Here is a 27,285-nt window from a genome sequence, read left to right as displayed (position 1 = left end):
TTTCCCCTCCTACCCTGAGCTCTGGTCGCTGAGCCTTCCTTCAGTTCCTCAAGTGCATCTTCCTTCCTCCCACCATGGAGACTTTGAACATCTCCCACTCCCCTACCCTCTTTTCCTAAATTAATCCATCCCTAACCTTAAGCTCTTAGCTCAACTATCCAATATGAGCTTCCGCAGGAGTTGATATTAGCAGGCGCCATACCCTAGTCAGGGTCCTCTATCAACATGCTCCCCGTCACCGTGCTCCCCTCCGTTTGTGTGTAGAGTGCTTTGTGCGCTAGACTGTGAATCGCTAAGAGCTGGGGCACTTTTTGCTTTTACCATCGCATTCCCAGCCCCTAGCACACATGGAACTGGCATCTGGTATGCACTGAACGAATGCAGGGATGACTGAATGAACTCAGAGCAAATAATTTCAGATTTATCTTTAGGATTAACTCTCAGAAATGCAGACACGTGATTTTTATGAAAAGTCTGTTCTTGTTAGCCAATGGTCTATTTTCGCAATTCTGTTCACTACAATCTCATGGTTTTATTTCATCTTTAAGCTGTTAGAACAGACTACAGTTGGGTGAGTTAACCTGTTCTAATGGAATTGCTCAAGTTTCCTCTCATAAAACCTTCCTCTCCTTGTTTTTTCTATACCCTAACTGCCACATGTTGCTCTACAGGAATCCTTGACAACTAGAATTTTCCAAGAACTTGTATGATCTTATCAGTGCTCCAGAAGAACTTTCTGAGCCATTTGAACCCTGTGGCCCGGGTACACTCTAAGAGTCACTGAGAGGAAGGGGTGGAGAAAAAACTTGACTACACCCCTTGGCGGATGGAGCGCTTGGTTCTGAAGTGCTTTTGGCCTTGGCGTGTCTTTCCTATCTTCTTGGGTCGGCTAATTACGGCTAGATTAAGTATTACAGGAGTGAGGTGAGGAGAGGGCATCAGCTTCCAGTTCAGAAAACTGAGCTGTTTAGCTTTCAGCCCCTTGGGTATTTTCTAGGAAAGGACAGATAAGACTACATTACCTGCCACAGACTCGTAAGAAGTCCTAGGTTGATTCACAGCTACAATTTCCGCTTCAGCTGAAGACAACCTGAACCCTTTAGGAAGACCACAGCAATAAACTCCCCTGGTTTCTTCTTATAAGTGTACTGTAATGCTTTAAGTCAGCCTTACTTCCGGCACTGGGTTTCTCCACTCAGGAAGAGTCTTTTAATGTAGTTTGTTCAGTTATTGGCATGTTTGGAATTCAAGGAATGTTCTGGTATAAACCACTGAAAATGGAGTCAAATGACCCAACGAAGAACAGGAATCCTCCCTTACTGCTTACTTGGGTTGAATCTGACAAACAGAAGGCCAGAAAATATTTCCAAAAGAAATATTTCCAAAAGCTAAATGCAGTGGGCACAGGGCTGCCTAAGGGTCTTAAACACTCCTCCAACATAGAGGGAAGTCTGGAAATTCCTGAAAGAGCAATATGAGAACATTGTTTAGAAACATGAACTATCAGGAGAAACAGCTATAAGAGTTGAGTGTGGTAGACAGGAGGTGAGGATTACTGAATTTTTTCATTATAGGCTTTTTGGAATTGTTGGGTTTTTTTTTTTTTTGGAATTGTTGAACACTTAATTACTTTAATGAAAATACAAATTGAAGGCCCAAATAGTGAAATATATTGTATAGGCCTTCCACTAGGGTATTAGTTCACATTATCCCTGCTGTTTTCAAAAGCAATATATCAGACCTTCTGCTGATATGATAGCACAGAAAGAAATCCCAAGGTGTAACTGCCACGGTGACCCTCCGATTAAAATACGCTCCCATAGAAACCACTGGAGAGGCAAAGAAAACGGTAGACAAAAGATGGGGGAGCAGATGGAAGTAGCTTTCCAACTCTAAACGATGCCCTGAACAGCAGTGAAAGGAGAAAAGCAGAGCAAGAACTGACAGGCGGCTTCATCCGGGGATGCCCATCACACACTCAGTGGAAGGATGTCCAGGCCAGGAAGACCTTCAACATGGCAGAAGAGTAAGATGTGGAGATCACCTTCCTCCCCACAGATACATCAGAAATACATCTACACGTGGAACAACCCCTACAGAACACCTACTGAACGCTGGCAGAAGACCTCAGACCTCCCAAAAGGCAAGAAACTCCCCCACGTACCTGGGTAGGGCAAAAGAAAAAAGAATAAACAGAGACAAAAGGATAGGGACGGGACCTGCACCAGTGGGAGGGAGCTGTGAAGGAGAAAAGGTTTCCACACACTAGGAAGCCCCTTCACTGGCAGAAACGGCGGGTGGCCGGGGGGAAGCTTGGGAGCCGCGGAGGAGAGCACAGCAACAGGGGTGCGGAGGCCAAAGCGGACAGATTCCCGCACAGAGGAACCATGCCGACCGGCACTCACCAGCCCAAGAGGTTTGTCTGCCCCCCCGCCGGCGCGGGCGGGGGCTGGGAACTGAGGCTCCGGCTTCAGTCGGAGCGCAGGGAGAGGACTGGGGTGGCGGCGTGAACACAGCCTGAAGGAGGGTAGTGCGCCACGGCTGGCCGGGAGGGAGTCCGGGGAAAAGTCTGGAGCTGCCGAAGAGGCAAGAGACGATTGTTTCTGGGGGCGCAAGGACCCTCTCTGAATCCCCTCGATTCAGAGCACCGCCTAAACGAGCTCAAGAGACGGGTGCAAGCCGCGTCTATCAGCGCAGACACCAAGAGACGGGCATGAGACGCTAAGGCTGCTGCTGCCGCCACCAAGAAGCCTGTGAACAAGCACAGGTCACTGTCCACACCTCCCCTCCCAGAAGCCTGTGCAGCCCGCCACGGCCAGGGTCCCGTGATCCAGGGACAACTTCCCCGGGAGAACACATGGCGGCCTCGGGCTGGTGCAACGTTCTGCTGGCCTCTGCCGCCGCAGGCTCGCCCCGCATCGTGCCCCGCCCTCCCCCCCGGCCTGAGTGAGCCAGAGCCCCCGAAGCAGCTGCTCCTTTAACCCCGTCCTGTGGAGAAAAGGGAACCCTCTTGCACTGTAGGTGGGAATGTAAATTGATACAGCCACTGTGGAGAACAGTATGGAGGTTCCTTAAAAAACTAAAAATAGAACTACCATACGACCCAGCAATCCCACTACTGGGCATATACCCTGAGAAAACCGTCATTCAAAAACAGTCATGTACCAAAATGTTCATGGCAGCTCTATTTACAATAGCCAGGACGTGAAAGCAACCTAAGTGTCCATCAACAGATGAATGGATAAAGAAGATGTGGCACATATATACAATGGAATATTACTTAGCCATAAAAAGAAACGAAATTGAGATATTTGTAGTGAGATGGATGGACCTAGAGTCTGTCATACAGAGTGAAGTAAGTCAGAAAGAGAAAAACAAATACCGTATGCTAACACATATATATGGAATCTAAGAAAAAAAAACGGTTCTGAGGAACCTACGGGCGGGACAGGAATAAAGACGCAGACCTACTAGAGAATGGACTTGAGGACACGGGGAGGGGGAAGGGTAAGCTGGGACCAAGTGAGACAGTCGCATGGACATATATACACTCCCAAATGTAAAATCCATAGCTAGTGGGAAGCAGCTGCATAGCACAGAGAAATCAGCTCAGTGCTTTGTGACCACCTTGAGGGGTGGGATAGGGAGGGTGGGAGGGAGACGCAAGAGGGAGGCGCTAAGGGGATATATGTATATGTAGAGCCGATCCAGTTTGTTATACAGCAGAAACTAACACACCGTTGTAAAGCAATTATACTCCATTAAAGATGTTAAAAAAAAAAGAACGTCCAGGCCAGGCTCCAGCTGGGAGACCAGAAACACTCCAGAAGGGGGACGGCTGGGGAAGGCAGAGAACACAGGGTACTTCTGGTCAAACCTGGCCAAACCAGTTGCCTGCAGAGTTCTCAGGCTGTCCTACCAGCTCTAAAGATGACAGTATGACTGCCTCTCGGGTTACAAACAACCTGATTGAGCAACAAAATTAAGGAAACGTCTTCGTTCCTGGCATTCCTTCCGCAAAAAGCCTGAGAGATAGGAGAACATCACAGCTTTAAAACATATCTTTTATCATTACTGGGGTGGTTAAAGAACTTCAGATATGCTTTAGCTTTAATCCCAACATTTTCAAAATACCCTAGATTTTGCATCTAAGAGGAAAATGCCTCTTCCATTGCAAAAGGGTCGCCTCGGCCCATTCTGAGTTTGCCTAAAAACAAGCTGTCATCTGATCCCCACTACAGAGCTGTCGTTTCTTGGAACCGAGCCATAGCGCAGAAGAAAAATAAAAAAGGATCAATAAGTAACGAATATTGGTGCTGATAAAGCTTTAGGAGATGTAAATGTACCATGTAAGGATAAACACGGCCCTAATTAACCTTTACCAAAGTTTCTGCAGCCCATGATAAAAGTGTAATGGGTTCAAGACTTCAGGAGTCCTGGGTGCCTTAAACAACAAAGTCTAGGGAAGTTAGGTTCTCTTATCAAAGATGAAATTCCCCCCTCCTTTTTTTTTTGGCCACGGAGCCCGCTTGCAGGATCTTAGTTCCCCGATCAGGGAACTAAGCCTGGGCCTCGGCAGTGAAAGTGCGGAGTCCTAACCATTAGACTGCCAAGGAATTTCCAAAGATGAAATTCCTAAATGGCAGTGTGGGAAAGAGTGCAAGCCTTCTGACCTACCTGACAGAACCCTGGTAAGGCCAGCTTCTGTCCAGTCCCTTGCCTTTGGACATTTCATTTGGGGACACTAGAGGAGCCTACCTCCCAGCAGACCATCTTCAGTAGCTGGGCAGCTACAGCAGCCTCCATCGTTGCAGACCAAATCTAAACCCTTCCATGTGGCACGCAGGTTCCACCTCATTCAGGAACCGTCTATGCTCTCCCCACATATTCTGACCCGTGGTTTCTACCTCTGCTCCCCTCCCCTCGACGCCACTACATACATACCGCCTCTTCACTACTTTCCCTGAGATGGCTTCGCCCCACCATCCCACGTGGGCTTGCGCTTTAGGGGCACCCTCCAGTTCTCCTCACCGTGCCATACTTAATACCAGTGTTATGCTCACCCTACCAAACAAATGACCTACACAGTGTTCATTCCTTTCCAATAAGCGGTAGGCTGAATAACAGCCCCCCCAAAGATGTCCAAGTCCTAGTCCCCAGAAACCGTGAATATGCTGCCTTCCGTGTCAGCCTGATTAAATTAAGCCTCTTGAGATGGTAAAATTATCTGGGGGTTGTCAGCGTGGGCCCAACGCAACCACAGGGTCCTCATAAGAAGCAGCAGGAGGGTCAGAATCAGAGATGGAAATGTGACAACGAAGCAGAGGTCAGAGAGAGAAGGAGAGAGAGAGACTGGAAGAGGCCACATGGCTGGCTTTAAAGATGGAGGAAAGGGCCATGAGCAGGCAGTCTCTAGAAGCTGGAAAAGGCAAAGAAATAGATTCTCCCCTAGAGCCTCCAGAAGAAATGCTTCTGAGCTCCAGACCTGTAAAAAACTAAATTTGTCACTAAGTTGGTGGTAATTTGTTACAGCAGCAATAGGAAACTAATACAGTCCTTTAACGTATACAAGTTTAACCTCCTCCATCATTTCGTATATGCATCTCCTCTCAGAAACTGAAGTGTGGGCTCCTCACGCACAAGGACTAGATCTTCTTCTCTAGCACCATCAGAGTTCAGCACAATGGCAGGTTTGGATCAAGCGCTCCATCATTAAATCTCCCTGGATTTTAATCAAAAACTAACAGAGGAGACCCAGGGACTGGTCGGTGGGCCTACAAGAAGTAGAGGGTCTCTGAGACCAAGTCGCAGACGGAAGGGGAAAGGGGCAGTTGCCTGCTCTGAGGCCAAGGTACGCTGTGCCCAAGCTCACCTCTCACCTGATACAGGGCCGGTACCTCTCTGCAGCATCAGGGCAGCGTGAGGATGGAATCTACAATGGTGAAAGCATTAAGCAGTCCTAGAAATACGTAGATATTTTCTAGTTTTTTGGTTTGTTTGTTTTTGCGGTACGCGGGCGTCTCACTGTTGTGGCCTCTCCCGTTGCGGAGCACAGGCTCCGGACGTGCAGGCTCAGCAGCCATGGCTCACGGGCCCAGCCGCTCCGCGGCATGTGGGATCCTCCCGGACCGGGGCACGAACCCGTGTCCCCTGCATCGGCAGGCGGACTCTCAACCACTGCGCCACCAGGGAAGCCCCTCTAATTTTTTTAACTTGGTTTTTTCCACCAGTAAAATAAGGTCTATATTACTTCCACTAGGAAAAGAACATTCTTATACCTTCAGGTGTGATCATGACACTTAAGTCCTGCCTCTGAGCCTCACACTACCATTGACCAGCTCTCCTCACAGAAGCCCTACTCCTGAGACGGGGCAGGTGGCATGGTGGCTGACGGTGCGGGCTGGCTCTGGACTTGAATCCCAGCTCTGCCAGTCCCCAGTGACGTGACCTTGAATGCGTCCTTGACTGTCTCTGTAGGCTGGAGGTAACAGCGGCATCCACTTCACACGGGTACTGCGGGATTTCTGGAGCTAACGGGTCGGGTAGGCGGGCAGCACACAGCCCATGGGAAAAAGCAGCCCTCGATAGTCCCACGCTCTGCTACAGAGGCCTCTGCGAACTCTGGCACCCAGGGCAGAGGCTGGAAGCGAAAGGTGAACTCTCTCATGGGCGGGGGGGGCTCCCTTTTAGGGACAGCTGCTCTTTAATAGTCACGGTCTCTCCCAAACCTCAGCATCAAAGACAACACGAGCCCACAGACAGCATTTTACACCCATTTTGCTTCGCAGGGCCTGGCTGCTGACACTACCCTCTTCCCGGGGTGCTTTTTGAGGCACTGCTGCTGTGGCCTTTGAGCACAGTAACCCGGCCACAGAGACCTGTGGTACCCCAAGCTTGTAAAATAAGTTACTCTTGGCTTTCCCAGGAAAAACTGCAGTCTGTCCAAAGATCAAGCAATTGAACGGTGAGGTGAAATAACCTTTGCCTCTCCATTTTTCCATTACCCATCTTGTGCCTGTCATGTTTTCCCCCTTCTCTGGTTTCAAAATGCACTCTTTTGAACACACCCTGTATTTATCGCCCATCTCCACATATTTTTAGTTAATGTTTCATGAGAGTATCTATTGGTGGATTTCACGTTTCCCACTGCAGGTTTACCCTCACGCTTGAGTCCACAGGTAAAGAGAAAAATAAGAGGCGAGAGATGTGACTTGCAGAGGTGAGCAAGTGAAAACGTAAGAGGACCAACGGGGTGTTTTTCCCGTTCTGTTAGCGTTTACCACAAGCCTAAGTTCTGACAACAAGCAGCACTGGGCCTGTTTTAATCAGAGATCTTCCCTTGAAACTAGAGATTTGTAGCCTAAAAGACTGTTAACCGATACTGTTCCAAATGTTTTTCTTAGGGTTCATTTTATATACACACATGCTCACACACACGTGTGTTCATATATACATTTCATGTGTTGTATACAACATATATAATCTCATACAATATATACTTGTTAAAATCATATAGTTATATATTATATTGTTATTAAGATCACATATAGTTATTAAAATCATTTCTTCAGTAGACTCAAGAAATAAAACAACTACCATGTTGATTTTAGCTCACAAGCGGTAATTTGAGAGAACAGATAATTTAAGATGCTATTTCAACAACTGGGGAGATGTGAGTACGGGCTGTGATCATGGCATTGTGGTTGTGTAAGAGAATGTCCTTGTCCTTACAAGATAAGATGCTGAGTTATTTAGGGGGTTAGTGTCTGGATGTCTGTAACTGATTCTCAAATGGTTGGGGTTGGGGGGGTCATCCATAGAAAGAGAAAGCAAATGTGGAAATGTTACCGATTAGTGAATCTGGGCAAAAGGTGGGTTGGTATTCATTGACTCTTCCTGCAAATTTTCTGTAGATTTGAAATTTTTTTAAAAAGATGCTGGCGGAAAAAGATATTTTCATGACTGTTCAATAAAAGCCTCCTTCCTCCCAGGTAAGACAGAGCATAAGTATAAAAACCCGAGAAATTCTCTAAAATCTTGATTAAAATACATTGCCAAAATCAGGACATTTTTGTGTAAATCTTACAGCTAAAAGCAAAATGCCTATCTTTACTCTAAGAAGTGAGTTAATACATAGTCAGTACTGATGCATACCAATGTCAAATAATCTGCAATAAAAGCGAGAATAACATACACAAGACCGCTAAGGTGCATGGACTGATCAGGACTCAGGACTGGTGGCAGCTTTTAAGGAACTCTATATATAAGATTTCACATTTGTTCTCCAAGGTAAGTAAGGCCTTAGAATTTTAGAACTGAAAAGCCTCAGAGAGAAATACAGTCCAATACTTTAATCCTGAATTTGTCTGCAATATAACAAAGGGCCATAGAAAACTAAATATAGAAAAGGTCCATAAAAAGTGTGGACATATACAAGTATTTAAAAGCTGGTAAGTGCTTTTAAAGTTGATCTGGAACCCCCTTTTGTGAGTTACAATCAGTATCGGATCAATGTTCCCAGGAAATGTCCTAATTCTTTCATAGAACTCTTTCTAAGAGAAATAAATTTAGTCTCCAATTTTAAATCCTGGCAGTTCCAAAAGTTTGAAGTAATTCCAATTGAATAAAAGTAAGTCAAGTGTTTTCACGAGTTTTTAGAATGATTAACAAAATAGATTTGGCAAGGAAAAGAAATAAAAAGCACATATGCGAACAACAAATAATGAAAAAGTTGAAAAATGACCATGCTATTTGGCAATCTTGCTTTGCCAAATGAAACCACAAATTATTGTGTATCTTCCCCCGACTTCTTAAACCTGCTTCTCAATGATATTTTATTCATTCATTCAGTTATTCAAAAATTTAACCACCTAGGGACTTCCCTGGTGGCACAGTAGTTAAGAATCCACCTGCCAATGCAGGGGACACGGGTTCGAGCCCTGGTCTGGGAAGATCCCACATGCTGCAGAGCGACCAAGCCCGTGTGCCACAACTACCGAGCCTGCGCTCTAGACCCCACGAGCCACAACTACTAAGCCCGCATGCCACACCTACTGAAGCCCGTGCACCTAGAGCCCACGTTCCGCAACAAGAGAAGCCACCGCAATGAGAAGACTGCGCACCGCAACGAAGAGTAGCCCCCGCTCACCACAGCTAGAGAAAAGCCCGCGCGCAGCAACTAAGACGCAACACAGCCAAATTATTTATTTATTTATTTATTTATTTTTAAAAAGTGGATGTTTATTAAAAAAAAATTTAACCACCTTATATGTACAAAACATCAGAGGGACTTCAAAGGCTATAAGGCAATTCTTTAAACTACGTAGTATTTAATTATCTATTTCAGCATTTTTTTCTTGATGTGCAGAAAATTATTTTTTTCAAGCCTAAATATGCAACTAAATTGAAAAACAACAACCCTCCATATCTGAGCTTTCTGAAATGTGAACAGTGAGCAAATATCCTAGTTCCACATTGTAGGGAAAATGTAATCTAAGGGGTAAAGAATCCAAGCTTATACTTGGGACTCTGAACCATTAAGCAACTGTTGAGGTGGCCCTTTATTGGATCTTGCCCTTAATTATGAAGCTCATGCAGTCTTAGGCTTGGGTTTCAGAAACCATTAATAATTACCCTTAAATGGCAAACAAAAGGAAAATTTCATAATCAGGGTGGTGTAGGTGTAAAGACTATAAAAGTCGCAGGATCCTGCTCAGCTTCTCATACTCCTATTTGATTCTTCCAGCTGCCTCACTGCTGGACGACCAGGTAAGTGTGCTTTTAGTACTACCTGTAGCTGCTTCTGCTTCCTTTCAGAATGGTGTGAAAGATCACGGTCTAGAGAAAAAGTGGGTTTGTGCCATCTAAAGATATTACCAGTAACTTAAGAGGCTAGAAGCTGTGGTCAGGTTTCTTCAAGACCACAGCCTACAGAGTGCTGAACAGGTACCTAAAAAGTGAAAAATGTCATAATTACTAGTAAAAGTATTTGGCTCCAAAGACTATCTTCTAACAGATATACTCCAAAAACAGACATTTAACAACCTACCTAAGATGATTATTTTTATTTATTTATTTATTTTTTGCGGTACGCGGGCCTCTCACTGTTACGGCCTCTCCCGTTGCGGAGCACAGGCTCCGGACGCGCAGGCTCAGCGGCCCAGCCGCTCCGCGGCATGTGGGATCTTCCCGGACCGGGGCACGAACCCGTGTCCCCTGCATCGGCAGGCGGACTCTCAACCACTGCGCCACCAGGGAAGCCTGATGATTATTTTTAAAACACGTTTTCAGTCACTGGTACATTGTGATTCCCACAGTTCCCGCCCCCTCTCTCCTCCTCCTCCTCTTTATCTTCCTCTCCCCTTTTCTTTATTCTCTCTCACCTATGCCAAGGAAACAGCCCAAAAGCACTCAACTCCTCCTGGCAATCATCAGTATAAAATACTTCACCTTTTTGGTAAGTTCATTTCTTTCCCAATTTACAGGACACCAAAATGAGTACAAACAAGTTTCCTGAAGAACTGAAGAGCATTTTTGAAAAATACGCAGCCAAAGAAGGTGATCCAAACCAGCTGTCGAAGGAGGAGCTGAAGCTATTGATTCAGACTGAATTCCCCAGTTTACTGAAAGTGAGTATACCACCACAGAGCCCGCTGATGGGGCGGCGATGGTGGGAAGGGAGGAGAGAAGAGAGGAAAGGACGCGGGGAGAGGCTGAGGTCCACGACGAGACGGATCAGAGCTCCATCTGAGGCGGAGCGCCCAGCAGCCCAGGCATGGGCATCACCGGAGGGAGGGCGCTTGAATGTGTGCTTTCCTCCCCTGAGGGCAGGCCACATTTCAGAAGGCAAGTTCCTAGAAAGCATGGACTACGCCTTCTATTGCCCACAGCCTTGACTCAGAACTCCCCAGGACCAGCCATAGTAAACAGAAGCCATGATCGCACTCTTACCGAGCTAGGCCTGGAAGACCCGCAGGTTGCCAAGCAAACACACTAAGGCCTTCAGCCTGGATTCAGCACCCCTGTGCCAGGCTTTAGGAAAACAACGAGGCCTGTATGGTTATAGGAGCTGGACTTGGATGTGCTCCTCTGTAATAGGTAGGATCTCTCAACTAGACCAACACTTACTTGGCAGTCTGTTAAGAAAACCGGCCTCATGCTGATAAATTGCCCTCTGGTGACACCCATTTCTATTTCAAAAGCATTTACATTTGTGCTAATGAGCAACCAGGAGTTTCTAAACAACTTTCAGGAAAGGATTACATTTCCTCAGCCATAAAGTTTCTGATCAAAACCATCCCAGAGTTATCAACATCAAAATGCATCTAGAGGCAATAAGGAATAGGGAAAGGTTAATTCTCTTTGCTCCAATACACTTTCTTTCCCTTGGAACTAAAAACCATCTTCAAAATGGAAGCAACTGTGCAACTACCTGTTACATTTGACTTGGTCCCTACTTAGCTCTAACTTCAGAATTTGGTTCTCAGTTTTTAACCAGAAATGTCCCTTCTGTCAATATGACATATGAGAAGGTTTCTAGTTTTAGTTGTTGAGGTTTCTGTTTTTAGTACTAAAAAGTGAAGTAGCTGAACTCGATGACCTTATAATCGATATTGTCTTATAGTTAAAATGTGAAATAACTTAAAAAGTTAAAAGTACTAGCAGAAAAAGAGACTTTCTAATCAAAAATAAAAACCAGTGTTTCTGAGAAAGATTCAACTTTTCAAAAAAAAACAAAAGGAAGAAAAATAATAATAGGAATAATAGAAAATAATAAAAAGAAGAAAAATAATAATCTGACAGGGAAGCCTAGGCAATCTATTCAAACAATTTGTTTTTAAATAAGGTAAGATTGGTGAATTTTTCTGTATTTTTCTATATTTTATGTATTTCCTATAAAAAGCACATATGGGGCTTACCTGGTGGCGCAGTGGTTGAGAGTCCGCCTGCCGATGCAGGGGACATGGGTTTGTGCCCCGGTCTGGGAAGATCCCACATGCCGCGGAGCGGCTAAGCCCGTGAGCCATGGCCGCTGAGCTCCGCAACGGGAGAGGCCACAACGGTGAGAGGCCCACGTATGGCAAAAAAAAAAAAAAAAAAAAAAAAAAGCACATATAACTTTTCTAATTAGGATAAAGGTAGGAAGACTAATGGTAAGTTGTGAAAAATCTACTTATCAAGTCATGTACTGATTACATTTCCATATGGATTTCTAAGGTTTTCTAAGCTATACTGTTTACATCACATCACCTTGTATGGTTTAGAATGTAGCAAATGCTTCAGGAAAACAGTGCTTGGTATTTATAAAACAGATGCTAAATAACTAACACAGTTTGGTCTTGTGAGCATAGCTAAGTGCCAAGTGTCTTTACAGGAATCTTAGGGATTAAAGCATACCTTGATGTAGAGATTTGTTGCACAACAATGTGAACATACTTAACATTACTGAACCGTATACTTAAAAATAGTTAAGATGGGGAATGTTATCTTATGCGATTTTTACCACAATTTAAAAAAATTTTTTGAAGCTGACTTATAAACTAAACTGTTATTTCAATAGGTTTCCTGGGTACTATTTTGCCACAGAAACTCCTAACCTGAAAGTCAGAGTTGTGGCTCAGAACAAGTCTCCCTGAAATATGCCACTTTAGCATGAAGATTACTTGGAACTAAAAAAAAATCAAAACCCAAAGATTCAGGGAAAACTCTTTACCTCCCACTCAGCTGCCTAAATTTATACTGCAAAGAACAGAGCTCTTCTTTTACCAGGAAGAGAGCTCTTGCTAGAGATTCCTTTTGTCCTAAGAAATTTATCTGTATAACAGGCCAAACTTTTGTTTTCCAAACATCTCTGCCTACATCTGAATGGCCTTCCTTCCTTTTGTAGCCTTAGCCCAGGATGTTATATAAGCCTCAGTTACCTGGCTGCCCTTTGGGTATCATACTTTTATGGGGTACTCTGTACGTATGTAATTAAACTTGTTTTTCTCCTGTTGATCTATGTCAATTTAATTAATAGACCGGCCGAAGAACCCAGAAGGTTCCCAGAAGGGAAGAAGGGAAAATTTTCCACCCCTACAGCAGAGACAAAAATTAATTCTGCTTAATTCACTACAGGAATACCAGTAGTCAAAAGGGAGTTGAGCTGAACATGATCTGATGTAACAAGCAGTGGTTCTCTGAGTAGTCAGTCCTGGACCAGCAGCATCCACACCGCCCAGGAACATGTTGGAAATACAGATTCTCAGGTCCCACCCCAAGCCTAGTGAATCGGAAGCTCTGGGAGTAGGACCACCCATCAGTTTGGGTTTACTAAGGTCAGCATGCCCACCTGGTGATTCTGACGCATGCCAAAGTGTGAGAACCACTGAGCCAAAGTCATCCTGCATAGCATAGCAGTGGGCTGCAACCCGGGGTTTGCGGAAAAACTAGGGTGGTTGCTAATTAAGGGGTTGAGCTCTGGAGTCAGTGTTTGAACCCCAAGCCCTCTACTTACCAGCTGGGGGCGCTGAGCAAGTCAGCGGGTGTCTCAAAGCCTCAGTTTTCTCATCTGTAAAGTGGATCTCCCCCACACGGCAGCTGGGAGAATTGCACAGGATAAGGAAAAGCTCTGGCACGGGGCTGGCCCATGGCAAGCCTAGGATCACATGTTCGTCCAGCTCTGGGGCTGGATGCCAAACCAGCTACCAGGGAAATCTTGGAGCAGGGCCCCTCGGCAGTCAAGTAAAGCCCTGGGACTTCTTCTCAAAAGAATGATTTAGATTTAGTTTACATAGGAAACCAATTATTTTAAAATACACATTAGCAATTTTAAAATAATAAATGTATGATATAGTTTTTTTTTTAAAAAAAGGGTAGGCAGTTCTGTGACATGAAGCAATACTACAACTAAAGTTGGTTTTTTCATCTCTTTCAGTAACATATGACTGAAAACTCGGTTGCCTTCTAGGAACGCAGACCCAGTGTCTCTAATTCGGAAAATGTGCAGCAGTAACTGAATCATTTTCTCTCCTCTCTTCTATCCCATCCTTTTTGTCTAAAACCAGGGTCCAAGCACCCTAGATGACCTCTTTCAAGAACTGGACAGGAATGGAGATGGAGAAGTTAGTTTCGAAGAATTCCAGGTGTTAGTAAAAAAGATATCCCAGTGAAGGAAAAAACAAAACAGATCATTCTAAGAACCGAAAGAAGAGTGCCTGGGATGTGGCCCTATTCTGTATGAAACCACCATTGTCTCCACTTAATTCTTTGCAATTGTAATGATCAAGCAGTGAGGTCTAATTACTGAATAAAGAAATCCTTAGACACGTCTCACCTTGTCAAGTACTGACCCCTGTAGCTTACTAGATTTGAAAGTAACCTTAATTTGATGCATCTAATTTATGGATTTATAAAGAAAAAAAAAAAGGCCCAGAATAGTTCCACGATCTTGACCAAGACCACAAAGATGGTGGCGGAGAGTTGGAAAGAATTCTGACGAGTCAAACCAACTCCCTCCCTCCACTCGTCCACCAGAATAACCCCCTCCCTGCTGTCCCTCCGCAGCCACGCAGGGCTCACATCATTCCCAACATCAACTCGTATTTCACTCTAGTCAATGGCTATGGAGAAACAGACTTCATAAAACAGACACTTGTCTTTAAAGTCATCTCCCAGCACCGGCTGTGCCTCTTGAATCAATGACCCTTTGGGGGAGCAAAAGGAATGTATGTCCAGAGAGTCAGTTCCATTCCATCACTGAGGGGATGGCCTTGGTTCTAGTATGTGATGTGGAAAATAAAAGGGACAGGAAGGCATAGGGCCCTCCAGCTCTGGCATCCTGCGATGCTGGGACGCTGGGTATCTGAGGAACAGCTAGTCCTCAGGTTCTACTAGTTGAATCCAGCTGGGGGGAGGGAAAGAGGGAGGAGCGTGGGAGAGGAGTAACTTTCTTCTGCCCCTTACCAGACAGTTAAAATGGCAAAGTCAAATCAGTCTAAGTTGGCCACGGCAGCCCACCACAGCAGTGCCCTGGAAGCCAGGTCTTTATCCTGACCACCACTCTCCCCTCCTCGGAAACACCCACAAATCATCAGCACTGCATCCATTCCCTTTGACCAGCATCTCAACCTTTCTGTTCATTATCACCCTCCTAATGAGCCTTGTTAGACATTCTTTTCCCAACTGCCCCTCCAACAAAATTTTAATTCCACATATACATTGTGTGTATACCTGTTTATGTACCACATTCGTATCTGTGCTTTAGACATGGTGTAAGATGGTTTTTTGACCCACCACCGCCCCCTCAAAAGCAATTTTAACCTCTGTGGTGTAAGCACATAGGGTAGCACGTCCCCAGAGGAAGAAAACCAGGCATGGCTGGTTTTTTTGACATAAGAGAACCCATTTTTGGCCTAAGCCATTTTGTGATCTAAGCCTGGCCATAATGCTTGTCCTTGAACAGGTCTCAGTAATTAATTACCTTAAGGAAACAATGAAGGAACAAATGACTGTTATCAGGCAAGAGCAGTAACAATAGGAAAGATAATATATCACTTGTAAAGACCCCCAGTTCTGTTTCAGCAGTAAAGACTAGCCTGAAGCACTCAACCACCAGATCAACTGGAACCTAAGGGATGATAATGTCGACCTTTTCTGACCCTTGTGACTTCAATCAACTAAAGCTTGGACTGTGTGGACCACCCAAACCCCTTCGTGAATATGCATGTACCCTTAGCTTAAAACTTCCCCGGTTTTCAGGGAGACACTGCTATGGGAAAGATCCCTGGTGTTCTCCTTACTTGCTGCAAGTAATAGATCCTTCCTCCTCCCACTCTCTGGCTTGGTTGCATCTTTTGGCTCAACACCCACGAAGAGGTGAAGCTAGTTTTGGGGTAACATTGGGAGCAATAGCGCATGCCTTTGAACAATGTTCTTCGATGTTTTTATTTTTAACTCATGCTCTAGAGCCAAAATTGCCACACGTTACTTCCTGTAGTTGACATCAGAAAGGTATGGGATTATTTCCACTTTCAAAATGCAGGAAATGACAACATTGAATGGTTTTAAAACTACACAAGCCCTCCTGAAGATTCTGCTATGACCTTACTCTCAAGCTGAGAAAAACTGCCTGAAAAGTACTGCCTTTGAGTCAGTTTTTTTAACCTAACATATTTGAAGTGTGTGCTGGGTATGTCAGTCAAGTTGGCTGCTGTAATTTTCCCAGTGGCTTCAACTGTGCACTTGAAGGCACTCCAAGGTGGGCACACACCCACTCCCCACCTCGTTCACCCTGTAGGGGAGCAGAATTTGCCCCCCTATGTCTCTTTGGCATATTAATTCTTTTAAGCTGGTTATTTTCTAAGAAACAGCAGACATGGGAGAAATGCTGAAAACCAAGTAGAAGTTATCCTTTTGTAAGAAACATTTACATGCATAAGGAAAATCTCCATTTGTAAGGGTGTCTCCTTGACTGTACCAAGAAGTGGAGGATGACCAAATCTCTAGAAACTTAATCAATGGAGAAGGCAAAGGCTTACATCTGCATGAAAAGCTCACCCTTGTTTACCATGCTTTTCCTGGTCACCTCCCATAACTGACTCCCCACTGTCCACACCCTCTTTTGTCTTTAGCCAAAGATGGTATTCAAGGTGAAAGCCTTCTCTCCCATGTATTCATGTTATTCAACTTTTGTGTGATTTTCTCCTGTTAATCTCTCTCATGTCCATTTAATCCTTAGACCAGCCAGAAGAACCTAGAAGGGTAGAGGAAAATGTCTTCCTCCCCAGCAACCCATAGAGCGGGCAGGGGGCTGTCCATAGGCTGAGGAGTTGCATCTCAGATAGGCAAGTCCTGGTGATGTAAGAATCTAGAACAAGGCCAGCCAGGGTGACCCAAAGTGGGCCAGGCATAAATGAGTTAGGCAGTAGATAGTGACTTGAGGGCAAGGTCGGGGGAGGTCATATATTTAAATTTGCTTGAACATGAGCTAAAAAAAAAAAATCTCTGAAAGGACACAGAAGAAACTGAGGCAGGAGATAGGTGGGCTCCAGGCTAGGCATTTACAACTGGCCTCCTGTTCACACTTCCTGGGGTAAGAAGAAGATGAGCTCCAGGCCAGATAATCATTACCAGCCCCCGGTTTACATTTCCTGGGGCAAGAGACAAACGGGCTCCAGGACTACATATTTATGACCGGACTCCTGTCTATATTTTGAGATCTGCACCTCGATATAAGAAACAGGAACAGGGTAGATAACCGGACACTGGACACTTTTATGGCAGAGACAGAGAGGGGCTAAACCCTGTTAAAAGATTGAGAGGTCATACATTTCCCATCCTTGGGGCAAGGGAGACACTACGCATGCACAAAAGCCTTCACAGGGTCAAAAAGGCAGGAGATGCCAGACCATAGTAAGTCCTGCTACCTCCCTCCCAGAGGCCTTTGCAATGAAAGCCATCTTGACTGAGGGGTGCGCGTACACCCAGGGGAAGGTCCAGAGACAAATTAGCCATGGGGTCAAAACAATACGATTGGCCAAGAAGAAGACAAAGACCCGCAAGACTGCCCCCTCATAAAGGGTTTAAACTTCCCAAAGGCCCGACTCTCATGACTCTCTCACTGAGTTCGCCTGTGCTTCCTTCCGCATGTACTCTGCTTTTCCAGTAAACTTTTCACTTTTCTCTTTACCTTCTGCCTCCTCACCTGAATTCTTTCTTGACAAGGCAGGCAAGAACTAGGGACCCAGGCCCTAGCTGCTGGCCCCTGTGGTCCAGTGGTTAGGACTCCCGGTCCCGGAACTAAGATCTTGCTTCCAGCTACTGCTCGCTGCCGCTTACTGACGCCTGTGATCAAAATCAAAACTAGTATCAGTGGTCACATGTTAGTATGAAACCGAGTCCCCCTAAAACTGAATTCCCCTGCCGAGTTTATGATTAACCTCTCTATTAAAACCTTTTTCCCCTTTCTCATCCCCTCTGACCTCAATCCTGTGCTAACTGAACAATGATCAACCAGAGTCAGAGGACTAAAAGTGCTCTTGTCCATAACATCCTTAACATACTCAGGCTGTTTCTCCAGGGCAGGATGAGCTAACAGACTGCCCCCCTCCCCAGGTCATGGACAACCTGGCCAAAGACTCATAAACCTTAGGCATCCTGACTCTTGAAACTGCGATTAACAAATGTCACAAGACAATGATTAGCCCCACCTTCTTTGTCCTTCCCCTTTAAAAGCCCCGTAACTCAAAGACCAAATTGAAGGGGATCTGAGGCTCACCTCCCACTCCCTTTCTTGGCACCCTGCAATAAACCCTTACTTTGCTGCAAATACCCGCTGTCAGAGTTTGGCTTTCTGAGCAGCGAGCACTCAACCCCTTGCTCGGTTTCAAGGAAAGGACTGGGCAGATGAGGGACAGAGGTGTGAAAGCCACTTCTCACTTCATATTTTATTGTACATTTTTGGTTTTTCAACGCTGTAAATGTGTGTCCCATCAAAAAGCATAAAAGAAAATTTTAAATAAAAAGAAAACATTTGTAAAATACCATATTGTTGCTTTTCATAATGAGCCTCTTTTCATCCTCTTTCTTATTTGGAATAGTCAGAACATACAACCGTCTAAATTTTGGGAAGTGCATATTGGAACCTATTTCAAACACTCAGAAATTTAACCAGAAAAAAAGAAAAATGAGTTCTAACCCTTCCATCAAGAAACAAAGGAGATTTTTATACACCATCAGGGAATATTTAAACACAATCTGTATCATTCTAATTCATACAAGAGCATTCTCATAGCATCAAAAGCCTTAAACATTTCTAATGACTAGTTATATTCCACTGTAGGGATACCGCTTAATGGTCTCAACTATTTCCCCACTGTGGGGCATTTAAATTACTAACATTTCTGATTCTTCTAACTAATGTTATAGTGAATACCTGTTCACTTCTTTGTCAACATATCAGATTCCTTAGGAGAATTTCGGAGAAGTAAATGTCTAAGTCAGAGGGTATGAATATTTTTATGCTTTGTGAAAGAGACCACCTAGTTGACTTCCAAAAGGTTGTATTGATTCATATCGCTACAAACAGGCAGGAGAGCATCAACTTCACTCCCCAGACAGCATTCATCAGTCTCATTTTAACTACTTCATTAATCGCAACAGTACATATCTTTTATTATTTCTGGTTTTTATGGGAATCCCCCACTACAGATGGTACCCAAATTACAATGCTTCAACTTTCCATTTCTCAGCTTTAAGATGGTACAAAAGCAATGTGCATTCGGTAGAAACTGTACTTCAATTTTTGAATTTTGATCTTCTCCTGAGCTTTAGATATGCAATATAATCCTCTCGTGATGCTGGGCGGTGGCAGCCACAGCTCCCCGTCAGCCGTGCAATCACGAGGGGGAACAACTGATACATGTACAACCATTCTGCACCCAGACAACCATTCTGTTTTTCACTTTCAGTACAGTATTCAATAAATTATGAAACAGAGCAGGACCCTGCGAGGCCCTCCTGGGTACAAGCCCCTCCTTGTCTCCTGTTGCTTGTTTGTAGAAAAAGCTTTTGTCGCCTAGACCTTCCCCGGGTTCCAAAGAGCAGACCCAGTTAATGATTAGAGAAGTGGAAAATGTAGAAACAAAGGAAAGCAATCAAACAAGAAAAGTACTACTAGCTTAAACAACAGAGTCACAGGACTCCTAGTTCCTCCTGAAGGGATATAGACAACGATCTGACACATATCTTTGAGTTGTTCTGCAGAAACTAAGCGGAAGACGTTGACTTCACAGGGTCTGCACACAGACACCAGACTGGTTGGAACCAGAAGACTGATGATTGAGATTCCTGAAACACCACCCTGTTACCTCACCACCAACCAATCAGAAAGAACGTCCATGAGCTGATCAGGCACCCTACGACCCTCTCCCATAATGTTGCCTTTAAAAACCCTTGCCTAAAAGCCATTGGGGAGTTTGGGTCTTTTGAGCACTAGCTGCACGTTCTCCTTATTTGGCACCCTGCAATAAACGCTGTCCCGTCCTTCACCACAACCCGGTGTCAGCAGACTGGCTTTGCTGTGCATCGGGCAGGTGGACCCAAGTTTGGTTCAGTAACAATTTCATGAGATTTGTAACACTTTATTATGAAATAGGCTTTGTGTGAGATGGTTCTTCCCAACTGTGGGCTAATGTAAGTGTTCTGAGCACATTTAAGGTAGGCTAGGCTAAAATATGATGTTCAGTAGGTTAGGTGTATTAAATGCATTGACTTCCAATATTCAGGACACAACCCCATCATAAGTCAGGGATGATCTTTATTCTCCCACTGAGTTTATGGTTGGGTACTGTTTTGTAAGAGATATTCTTTCTCTTGTTTGAAGCACCCTGTCAAGTTTGTTATGAGATTGTGAGCACCAGGGTGTAGATACTGTACGCTGCCTATTGAGTGTCTATGGTGATACGGGGGTTCACTCTTTTGTTTGAACAGTATGATGTGTTAATCAATTTAATTCCCGGGATAAACACACTATCCATTCATGACTGATTATCCCTTAACACTATTAAATTAGACATTCTAAAATTTTATTTAAGGTTTTTACATCTTTATTAATAACCGATATTAGTCTATAGCTTGGAGTTTTATTTTTTGTTGTATGTGCTTTCTTGAGTTCTAATGTTTAGGTCATGCTAGCTTCCCATTTTCGCCTATGGTTTCGATCTCAATCAGCCTCTCACAAAGTAAATATACACAATCTCTTTCAATTCCAACATACGTAAAGCACCTACTACAGGCAAGGTATTATACAAGATGCCATAAGAGATACAAATTGTCAGACCTCTGAGATCCTAAGTCAGTGATTCTGAGATCAGGCGAGGGAAAGGCTTAACCTAAGAAGTAGTATTTCAACTGGGATTTGTAGGAGCAACGCTGAAGACAACGTGCAGAAAAGGGGCAGCACTGGGCATTGAAAAAGAGAGGAAACACAACAAATAAACATCATGTGGTTAAGAAGGAAGACATTTTCCTCTACCCTTATAAGGTCTTCTGGATGGTCTAAGAGTTAAATTGACATGAGACAGATTAACAAGAGAAAATCAAAGTTTAATAACACGTATACATGGGAGAGACCCAGGAAAACTGAGTAACTCACCAAAATGGCCAAAACCCTAACCTTAAATACCAACTTCAGCCACAGACAAGAGGATGTTGAAGGTGGGTAGAGTCAGTTATGGGAGGTGACTAGGAAAAGCACAGTCAACAAGGGCAAGACTGTGATGCAGATTTGTGCACTGCCTGAAGTCTTTTCTCCCCTCTCATCCCTCCGTCTCCCACGGCAGCTGAATCCTCCTAAAGTACCCATTTCTACTGAAAAGTCTTCACTAACGAGTACAGTATTTATCAATTACATAATATGTCAAGGTTGGCAGGTATTATCTTACTCATTCCCTGATTCTTCAGGATGAATTTTGACACTGACACTCAAGGACCTCCACAAATTCACACCAATCCCTTTTATTTCCTTCCACTTCTGTACAGGAGAGATGTGCTTTGGCCACGCTATTTTATGACAAAATCTTGGACATTCCAGCCTAGCATAAGCTTCCCCTGCCTTCAATGAACTCTCCAAGAGTGTCACAATCTTCCCTTCTTACTGTAATCCACAGTATTTCCCCCCTCTCACCACCCCTGACCCTGAATTCTTAAGTATCCAAGGTCTACCTGTGCTGTGCAATACCTGGGCCACTACACTAGGTGGCTATTGACATTAAAATCAATTAAAATTAAATAAAATTTACGGACTTCCCTGGTGGCAGAGTGGTTAAGAATTCACCTGCCAACGCAGGGGACATGGGTTCGAGCCCTGGGCCAGGAAGATCACACATGCCGCAGAGTCACTAAGCCTGTGCACCACAACTACTGAGCCTGCGCTCTAGAGACCACGAGCCACAACTAACGAGCCCGCGTGCCACAAGTGCTGAAGCCCGCGTGCCTAGAGCCGGAGCTCTGCAACAAGAGAAGCCACCACAATGAGAAGCCAGCGCACCACAACAAAGAGTAGCCCCTGCTCGCCTCAACTAGAGAAAGCCCGTGCACAGCAGCGAGGACCCCACACAGCCCAAAATAAACTAATTAAATAAATTTTTTTTTAAATTAAATTAAATTTAAAATTCAGTTCCTTCACAGAAGAGAAGACACAGAGACATAGGAAGAGGAGGAAGCAATGTGACCAGGGTGATAGAGATAAGAGTGAAGTAGGCCCTGAACCAAGATGGCGGAGCAGAAGGACACGCTCTCACTCCCTCATGCGAGAACACCAGAATCACAACTAACTGCTGAACAATCATCGACAGGAAGACACTGGAACTCACCAAAAAAGACCCCACATCCAAAGACAAATGAGAAGCCACAGTGAGACGGTAGGAGGAGCACAATCACAATAACATCAAACCCCATAACCTCTGGGTGGGTGACTCACAGACTGGAGAACACTTACACCACAGAAGTCCACCCACTGGAGTGAAGGTTCTGACCCCACGTCAGGCTTCCTAACCTGGGGGTCCGGCAATGGGAGGAGGAATTCCTAGAGAATCAGACTTTGAAGGCTAGCGGGATTTGATTGCAGGACTTTGACAGGACTGGGGGAAACAGAGACTCCACTCTTGGAGGGCACACACAAAGTAGTGTGCACATCAGGACCCAGGGGAAGGAGCAGTGACTGCATAGGAGACTGAACCAGACCTACCTGCTAGTGTTGGAGGGTCTCCTGCAGAGGCAGGGGGTGGCTGTGGCTCACCGTGAGGACAAGAACACTGGCAGCAGAAGTTCTGGGAAGTACTCCTTGGTGTGACCCCTCCCAGACTCCACCATTAGCCCCACCAAAGAGCCTGGTAGGCTCCAGTGTTGGGTCGCCTCAGGCCAAACAACCAACAGGGAGGGAACCGAGCCCCACCCATCAGCAGTCAAGCAGATTAAAGTTTTACTGAGCTCTGCCCACCAGAGCAACACCCAGCTCTACCCACCACCAGTCCCTCCCATCAGGGAACCTGCACAAGCCTCTTAGATAGCCTCACCCACCAGAGGGCATACAGCAGAAGCAAGGAGAACTACAATCCTGCAGCCTGTGAAACAAAAACCACATTCACAGAAAGACAGAAAAGGTGACAAGGCAGAGGGCTATATACCAGATGAAGGAACAAGATAAAACCCCAGAAAAACAACTAAATGAAGTACAGACAGGCAACCTTCCAGAAAAAGAATTCAGAATAATGATAGTGAAGATGATCCAGGACCTCGGAAAAAGAATGGAGGCAAAGATCGAGAAGATGCAAGAAATGTTTAACAAAGACCTAGAAGAATTAAAGAACAAACAAACAGAGATGAACAATACAATAACTGAAATGAAAACTACACTAGAAGGAATCAATAGCAGAATAACTGAGGCAGAAGAATGGATAAGTGACCTGGAAGACAGAATGGTGGAATTCACTGCTGCAGAACAGAATAAAGAAAAAAGAATGAAAAGAAATGAAGACAGCCTAAGAGACATCTGGGACAACATTAAACGCAACAACATTCACATTACAGGGGTCCCAGAAGGAGGAGAGAGAGAGAAAGGACCCGAGAAAATGTTTGAAGACATTATAGTCAAAAACTTCCCTAACATGGGAAAGGAAACAGCCACTCAAGTCCAGGAAACGCAGAGAGTCCCACACAGGATAAACCCAAGGAGAAACATGCCGAGACACATAATAATCAAATTGGCAAAAATTAAAGACAAAAATTATTGAAAGCAGCAAAGGAAAAACGACAAATAACATACAAGGGAACTCCCATAAGTTTAACAGCTGATTTCTCAGCAGAAACTCTACAAGCCAGAAGGGATTGAAATGATATACTTAAAGTGATGAAAGGAAAGAACCTACAACTAAGAATACTCTACCCGGCATGATCTCATTCAGATTCCATGGAGAAATCAAAAGCTTTAGAGACAAGCAAAAGCTAAGAGAATTCAGCACCACCAAACCAGCTCTACAACAAATGCTAAATGAACTTCCCTAAGTGGGAAACACAAGAGAAGAAAAGGAACTCCAAAAACAAACCCAAAACAATTAAGAAAATGTTCAAAGGAACATGCACATCGATAATTACCTTAAACACAAATGGATTAAAGGCTCCAACCAAAAGTCACAGGCTTGCTGAATGGATACAAAAACAAGACCCATCTATATGCTGTCTACAAGAGACCCACTTCAGACCTAGGGACACATACAGACTGAAAGCGAGGGGATGGAAAAAGATATTCCATGCAAATGGAAATCAAAAGAAAGCTGGAGGGCTTCCCTGGTGGCACAGCGGTTGGGAGTCCGCCTGCCGATGCAGGGGACGTGGGTTTGTGTCCCGGTGCAAGAAGATCCCACATGCTGCAGAGTGGCTGGGCCCGTGAGCCATGGCCATTGAGCCTGCACATCCGGAGCCTGTGCTCTGCAACGGGAGAGGCCACCACAATGAGAGGCCCGCGTACCGCAAAAAAAAAAGAGAGCTGGAGTAGCAATACTCATATCAGATAAAATAAACTTTAGGGTCTTCCCTGGTGGAGCAGTGGTTGAGAGTCCACCTGCCGATGCAGGGGACACAGGTTCGTGCCCTGGTCCAGGAAGATCCCACATGCTGCAGAGCGGCTGGGCCCGTGGGCCATGGCCGCTGAGCCTGCACGTCCGGAGCCTGTGCTCCGCAACGGGAGGGGCCGTGGCAGTGATAGGCGCGTGTACCACAAAAAAAAAAAAAAAAAAAGGACTTTAAAATAAAGAATGTTACAAGAGACAAGGAAGGACACTACATAGTGATCAAGGGCTCAATCCAAGAAGAAGATATGACAATTATAAATATATATGCCCAACATAGGAGCACCTCAATACATAAGGTAACTGCTAAAAGCTATAAAAGAGGAAATCGACAGTAACACAATAATAGTGGGGGACTTTAACACCTCACTTACACCAATGGACACATCATCCTAAATGAAAATTAATAAGGAAACACAAGCTTTAAATGACACAATAGACCAGATAGGTTTAACTGATATTTATAGGACATTCCATCCCAAAACACCAGATTACACTTTCTTCTCAAGTGTGCACGGAACATTCTCCAGGATAGATCCCATCCTGGGTCACAAATCAAGCCTCAGGAAATTTAAGAAAACTGAAATCATATCAAGCATCTTTTCTGACCACAACGCTATGAGATTAGAAATGAATTACAGGGAAAAAAATGTAAAAAACACAAACACATGGACACTAAACAATACATTACTAATTAACCAAGATATCACTGAAGAAATCAAAGAGGAAATCAAAATATACCTAGGGACAAATGACAATGAAAACACAGTGATCCAAAACCTACGGGATGCAGCAAAAGCAGTTCTAAGAGGGAATTTTATAGCTATACAAGCCTACCTCAAGAAACAAGAAAAATTTCAAATAAACAATCTAATTTTACACCTAAGGGAACTAGAGAAAGAAGAACAAACAAAACCCAAAGTTAGCAGAAGGACAGAAATCATAGAGATCAGAGCAGAAATAAATGAAATACAAACAAAGAAAACAATAGCAAAGATCAATAAAACTAAAAGCTGGTTGTTTGAGAAGATAAACAACAGTGAGAAACCATTAGCCAGACTCATCAAGAAAAAGAGAGAGGACTCAAGTCAATAGAATTAAAAATGAAAACAGAGGGCTTCCCTGGTGGCACAGTGGTTGAGAGTCTGCCTGCCGATGCAGGGGACACAGGTTCATGCCCCGGTCCGGGAAGATCCCACATGCGGCAGAGCGGCTGGGCCCGTGAGCCATGGCCACTGGGCCTGCACGCCCACAGCCTGTGCTCCGCAGCGGGAGAGGCCACAACAGTGAGAGGCCCACATACCGCAAAAAAAAAAAGAAAAAAAAAAGAAAAAAGAGAAGTTACAACAGACACTGCAGAGATACTAAGCATCCTAAGAGACTACTACAAGCAACTCTATGCCAATAAAATGGACAACCTGGAAGAAATGGACAAATTCTTAGCAAGGTATAACCTTCCAAGACTGAACCAGGAATAGAAAATAGGAACAGGCCAATCACAAGTAATGAAATTGAAACTGTGATTAAAAATCTAACAAACAAAAGTCCAGGACCAGATGGCTTCACAGGTGAATTCTATCAAACATTTAGAGAAGAGCTTACACCCATCCTTCTCAAACTCTTCCAAAAAATTGCAGAGGAAGGAACACTCCCAAACTCATTCTATGAGGCCACCATCACCCTGATACCAAAACCAGACAGATATACTACAAAAAAAGAAAATTACAGACCACTATCACTGATGAATATGGATGCTAAAATCCTCAACAAAATACTACCAAACAGAATCCAACAACACATTAAAAGGATCATACACCATGATCAAGTGGGATTTATCCCAGGGATGCAAGGATTTTTCAACAGACTCAAATCAATCAATGTGATACACCATATTAGCAAATTAAAGAATAAAAACCATATGATCATCTCAATAGATGCAGAAAAAGCTTGTGACAAAATTCAACACCCATTTATGATAAAAATGCTCCAGAAAGTGGGCATAGAGGGAACCTACCTCAACATAATAAAGGCCATATACGACAAACCCACAGCAAACATCATTCTCAATGGTGAGAAACTGGAAGCATTTCCTCTAAGATCAGGAACAAGACAAGGATGTCCACTCTCACCACTATTATTCAACATAGTTTTGGAAGTTTTAGCCAGAGCAATCAGAAAAGAAAAAGAAATAAAAGGAATACAAATTGGAAAAGAAGAAATAAAACTGTCACTGTTTGCAGATGACATGATACTATACATAGAGAATCCTAAAGATGCTACCAGAAAACTACTAGAGCTAATCAATGAATTTGGTAAAGTTGAAGGACACAAAATTAATGCACAGAAATCTCTTGCATTCCTATACACTAATGATGAAAAATCTGAAAGAGAAATTAAGGAAACACTCCCATTTACCATTGCAACAAAAAGAATAAAATACCTAGGAATAAACCTACCTAGGGAGACAAAAGACCTGTACGCAGAAAACTATAACACACTGATGAAAGAAATTAAAGCTGATACCAACAGATGGAGAGATATACCATGTTCTTGGATTGGAAGAATCAATATTGTGAAAATGACTCTACTACCCAAAGCAATCTACAGATTCAATGCAATCTCTATCAAATTACCAATGGCATTTTTTACAGAACTAGAACAAAAAAATCTTAAAATTTGT

General features: G+C 44.1%; 2 protein-coding genes across 13 annotated transcripts in view; one reads left to right on the top strand and one right to left on the bottom strand.

Moving 5' to 3' along the window:
* The window catches only part of CTPS2 (CTP synthase 2), a 108,646-nt gene that overhangs the window by 34,081 nt on the left and 47,280 nt on the right, over positions 1–27,285 (bottom strand). The window lies entirely within an intron of this gene.
* On the top strand, positions 10,494–14,150 carry S100G (S100 calcium binding protein G). The gene is made up of 2 exons (XM_060137549.1): positions 10,494–10,628; positions 14,046–14,150. Exons 1-2 carry the CDS (start codon positions 10,494–10,496, stop codon positions 14,148–14,150), a joined length of 240 nt encoding a protein of 79 aa, XP_059993532.1.

This window comes from Lagenorhynchus albirostris, chromosome X, assembly GCF_949774975.1.
Source record: "Lagenorhynchus albirostris chromosome X, mLagAlb1.1, whole genome shotgun sequence".
NCBI classification, from domain to species: Eukaryota; Metazoa; Chordata; class Mammalia; order Artiodactyla; family Delphinidae; genus Lagenorhynchus; species Lagenorhynchus albirostris.
This window is presented reverse-complemented; position numbering and strand designations above follow the sequence as displayed.